The 4,537-nt window shown below is 53.4% G+C and overlaps 1 protein-coding gene across 1 annotated transcript; it reads left to right on the top strand.

Moving 5' to 3' along the window:
* Nucleotides 1–422: 422 nt before the first annotated feature.
* Nucleotides 423–4,246, top strand: LOC308574085 (sodium/potassium-transporting ATPase subunit gamma-like). Its single transcript, XM_081171544.1, has 5 exons — nucleotides 423–795; nucleotides 1,597–1,671; nucleotides 3,220–3,256; nucleotides 3,388–3,424; nucleotides 4,043–4,246. The coding sequence occupies exons 1-4, from the start codon at nucleotides 693–695 to the stop codon at nucleotides 3,416–3,418; spliced, it is 246 nt and encodes an 81-aa protein (XP_081027670.1). The 5' UTR covers nucleotides 423–692; the 3' UTR covers nucleotides 3,419–3,424; nucleotides 4,043–4,246.
* The last annotated feature ends 291 nt before the right edge of the window (nucleotides 4,247–4,537 follow it).

Below are 4,537 nucleotides of genomic sequence, written 5' to 3'. Positions count from 1 at the left end.
AGCAGCACCTCTAGGAACGGGGCAACTTTGACTTCGGCGCAGGATCCCACCATGCTTTCCGGATTCAGGGTCCTGTCCCCCCTCCGTCTGCAATGGAGAAATCCTGGGGTTAGAGGGAGAGTTCCCCACCCCCAGAGTTTCCTTTCCAGTTTCTTCTTCCCCTAGAACTGAGCCCCAGGCACCCATGGGGGGGGGGTTTGCCTGCCTTGGCAGTGCTCTGCTCGGCGCAGCTTCCCTACTTCTGTGGGGCAAGCGGGTGATAGAAGTAGAGAATCGTAGGCTTGGAAGGGACCCCAAGGGACATCTAGTCCAACCCCCTGCAATGCTGGAATCTCATCTAGGTCATACATGGCAGGTGGCCATCCAAGCTCTGCTTAAAAACCTCCAAGGAAGGAGAATCTACCATCTCTCGTGGGGGTCAGCCCCTTCATTTCCCTCCTCCCCGGACGGGCGGCAGTTAGGGGGTGGAAGTAGCCACGAAGAGGAGCAGGGAAGCTGTGTAGCCTGAAACAGCTGGTGGGGTCCTCCGGTAGAAGCAGCGCGGCCAGTCTTTCCCTTCGACAGGAGAAAGTCCAGCTCCTTCCCCCAGTATACAGGCGCCGCGGTAGGAGGAACTTCTTCGGCCAAGGACTCCAGAGCTCGGCTGGAAAGAAGCCGTTGCCGCCGACGCAGCTCTCGGGTTCCACCGTCCAATGGCTTCAAGTGCTGCCGCGGGAGCTCCGAGCCTGACTTTCCCCTCTCCTTTTTCTCCTCCAGAAAGGCTCCCCGAGACCGCGGTTGACAAATTCTCTTACGGTAAGGAAAGGGAGTGAGTGGGGAGGGGGGCTGTGCTACCCTTACGGCTGGCTTCCTACAGTAAGGGGGGGGGGGGTTGACGCCCAATCCCATATGGCAAAACCTAGAAAATATTTACTTTGGGTTGGGTGCAGATCCAGCTTAAACCATGGTTATACAGTGGTACCTCGGGTTAAGTACTTAAATCGTTCCGGAGGTCCGTTCATAACCTGAAACTGTTCTTAACCTGAAGCACCACTTTAGCTAATGGGGCCTCCCGCTGCCGCCGCGCCGCCGGAGCACGATTTCTGTTCTCATCCTGAAGCAAAGTTCTTAACTCGAGGTACTAGTTCTGGGTTAGCGGAGTGTGTAACCTGAAGCGTATGTAACCTGAAGTGTATGTAACCCGAGGTACCACTGTATTTGCAATTATTTGAAAGATGAAACAAAGGCAGCAATACTTTCAAACGCAACAAACAGACTACAACAGTGTCATACATTGTACCACCAGAGTCATGCACCATACATTCCCTGTTATTAAAGTCATAAAGTTTGGGGTTGGAAAGTGAGGGTTGTATGTCTTTCCACCTCCTCCCAAATTTGTTCTTTCCCCTTTCCCCTGTAAAGTATCAAAACCTGCTCCACTCCCCCAGCTTCAAAACTGGCAGAGATGTAGCAGCTAATTGCTCGGTTGAATTCCCCTGTAACTTAGCCAGGGAGGGGAGGCTCCCAAGAAAGCTGATGCTCAGAGCCAGAGGGACTCCCTGCAACTGCTGCATTGGTTTAGATTAACTCTCTCTCCCCCCCTCTTTCCCCCCTGAGATTATGAAACCATTCGCAATGGGGGCCTGATCTTTGCGGTGGTGGCCTTTCTGATTGGACTTGCCATCATCCTCAGTAAGTACTGTATTTTTTTCTGGGGTGGTGGTGAGCAGTGGCCTTGTCTACATAATGGCAGAGGGGAGTGTAGACCAGAGGAAAGAGAATGCCAAAGTAGGGTGGGTGTCTCTGGGGGCAGAAAGGAGGAGGGAGTGAGCAGCTTCTTTCCTCGCCCAGCTCAACAATAAGCAAACTAGTGATGGAGCCCCTGACCTACAAGACGTTACTCAGCATGCTCCTGAAGTGTGTTCACAAAGGCCCATGCAAATGGGTGTATGGGGTGGGCACCATGCCTGCTGCTTGTGGGAAAGAGGAGCGGTTTCTGAGTGCAAAAGTCCCTCCCTTTGGGTGCCCCGTGCCCCTTCCCCCACCTTCCTGCTGTCATTACCCCAGGGATCTGCTGTAGGAAAATTCCAGCAGCCCTTGTGATCCAGTGGAACTTCCCCAGAGGAAGATCCTTGTATTTGGTCACAGGTGCTCCTCCAGCCCCTCCCTACCCCACAGCGAGAAAGTGAACTAGAGGGGTGGGGTGCCTGTTCCCCACCTCTCCTGAAGGCAGATCTGCTGTGGCCTGTCAGCACACACCCAGGCTCCAGGCTTGAGTGGGGAGGGGGAAAGGTTCTGGTGAACTTCAGCCCTTGGTTCACACTTGACCAATCCAGAGACTGAAGCCCCACAGGAAAAATTAAGTTCAGCAGGTAGAGCTTCTCCTGACACTGATTGTTATCTCTACGCCAGGAAAAGCTTCACCTGCTAGATCTCAGGAGCAGGAACAGAAAAGGAGAGGAAGGGTCCTACCACAAAGCAACTCCCCTTCCTACCAAATCCCAAGAAGGATCCTCCTGCCTGCCTGAGTGGCAGTTACTGTTTTAGCCCCACCCCCACCCCCCAGCCTCTTTGACCTGCTGGTGATGCCATTCCCAGTCTGTGGGTCACTGCAATGTCAGAGGTCCCCTATCCTGCTGTTAAAGAGTTAAACACTTCCCCCCTCTCATAGACACAAACACACTTCTCCACCCCTGAGCTTTGCTAGATTTTTATCTCAGTGGAAAGTTCCAGTTCTGCAGCAGCACATGAAATTCAAGGCTCGGCCAGTGTTGGCAGGTGGTGAGAGGGTGGCAGCCCCCCCCCCTGCAATGGAGCATCAGGAAGATAAGATGTGGGGAGGGCCGCAGGGTGGGCCAACCAGTGTTCTGCAATGGAGAGATTTGGGGATTATTTTCCTGGCAGTGGCAGGCCTTGTCAAATTTCAGCAGCGCCCTGTGTAAAGCCAAAATTTGGTGCCTCTGCCTCTCACCTTCCATTCTACACCATAGTTGTGGTGCCGCCTGCAGTGCCCCCTGATGCCCTGCACCCAGTGCGATCAAACTGGTTGCACTCCCCTAAATCTGCCTCTGTTCCTGGGCTAAATGGGGGTGGGGATGGGAAGAGTGAGGTTATGGGGCAGCAGCAGGCTGTAAAGGAAACATTGAGGAAAACATGGGTTGTTGGAAGATGGTGCCCACCATGGGGGAAGGCAGGGCACTCTTGTTTGTCTGAGGCCTCATCCTGTCTCTTTGATTCCAGGTCGGCGTTTCCGCTGTGGAGGAAAGAGGAAGCGAAGGTGGGTGCAATTTTGTCAGGATTTCCCCCCTGCCCCATCCCTTCTCTGGGCACAGGCTGCATGGAAGGCAGCCTGCAGGGCACCCAGATCATGTTAACGGAGGTGTGGTCTTCTCCCTCTCCCTTTTCTAGGCAAGGAGATGATGAAGATGATGCAGTCTGAATTCTGGTATGTTTGGTGGCGGCCGAGGGGCCTCAGAGGTGCCTTTCCTCTGGCAACAGCTTGAAGGGGCTCTAGCCTGGTACTGCCCCTTGACCAGTCCCTTGTAAAGTCCTTTGGAAAGGGAAGCCTCCAATGAGGGGTCCTTTGGAAAGGGAACCCTCCAATGAGGGGTCCCCTTCCTTGCCCTTGCTAGTCAGTTGCTCATCTTGGACTTCACTGCTGCTTGTTGCAGACCCTGTTCTCCAGGGCCATGCCAGGCCTTCAAATCAGACACACATGACCCAGTTCCAGACTAGGAGATCAATTTCTGGACCTGGGAATGTGGTCATCCTGAGTCATCCCAGCCCAGGGAAGGAAATTTCCCCAAGGCTGTGCAAGGAACATGCCCCCTGGAAAGACTCCACTAACACCAGAGCAATTGCCCTCTCTTTATGGATTCTCTTATCTCTTTATACTGCCCTGCCAGAATACTTGGCGCCTCACAGAGCTGCAGGAGCAACAATGGAAGATCCCTGCTCTCAAAGAACTTCTAAAATTGAGTCATGGGGGAAGCAACAGACATGGAGGGAAGGATGGTGGGGGCATGTATAGCTTGGTTAAGTCTTCCACTCTCCCCCTTTGCAGCACTCCTCTGACCAGCCGATGATGTCCCTGCTGGAGCCAAAGGGATAGGCCCATCACAGCAGCCAAATCTTTTGCACTCGACAAATGAACAGAGCAGCTTTCTGATTTCTGAGCTGCACCCAGTCTGCCTGGAATTCTCTTTCTGTGAAACAGATTGCTTTCTTCTGTGCTTTATTTAATAAAATGTCCACTAGGGAAGAGTGACATTTGTTGTGTTGTTTGTGCAGAAGGGAGGGGCAACTGCTCTTGATCCAATTTCTCTGCCTCCTCTCCATTTGTTCCAGATGTGTCCAGGTCTGGGGCCATCTCAATCCTGACCCCATCATGGCCACTGGGCACGAGGGCTCCTTGGCTGAGAAGCACCCCTCAGCTCGCTGGGAGCAGCGCCAGTTCTTGCTACCATATAATGAAGAGCAGTTGGCATCACCTCCCCTTCTGTACCAGGTACACTGGAGGAAGTGTGTGCAGGCCAAGATCCCAGCTTTGCCAGGTGAA

The sequence above is a fragment of the Podarcis bocagei genome (assembly GCF_964188305.1).
Source record: "Podarcis bocagei genome assembly, chromosome: 15".
Classification (NCBI taxonomy): domain Eukaryota; kingdom Metazoa; phylum Chordata; class Lepidosauria; order Squamata; family Lacertidae; genus Podarcis; species Podarcis bocagei.
Note: the sequence above shows the minus strand (reverse complement) of the source record. Positions and strands in the feature narration are given on the sequence as shown.

Excerpts from the sequence above, each read along its gene's own strand:
- LOC308574085 (XM_081171544.1), top strand. The coding sequence starts at position 693 with ATGGCTTCAAGTGCTGCCGCGGGAGCTCCGAGCCTGACTTTCCCCTCT. Across the intron at positions 796-1,596 it reads GGTTGACAAATTCTCTTACG|ATTATGAAACCATTCGCAAT; the intron begins GTAAGGAAAGGG and ends TTCCCCCCTGAG. Across the intron at positions 3,257-3,387 it reads GGAGGAAAGAGGAAGCGAAG|GCAAGGAGATGATGAAGATG; the intron begins GTGGGTGCAATT and ends TCCCTTTTCTAG.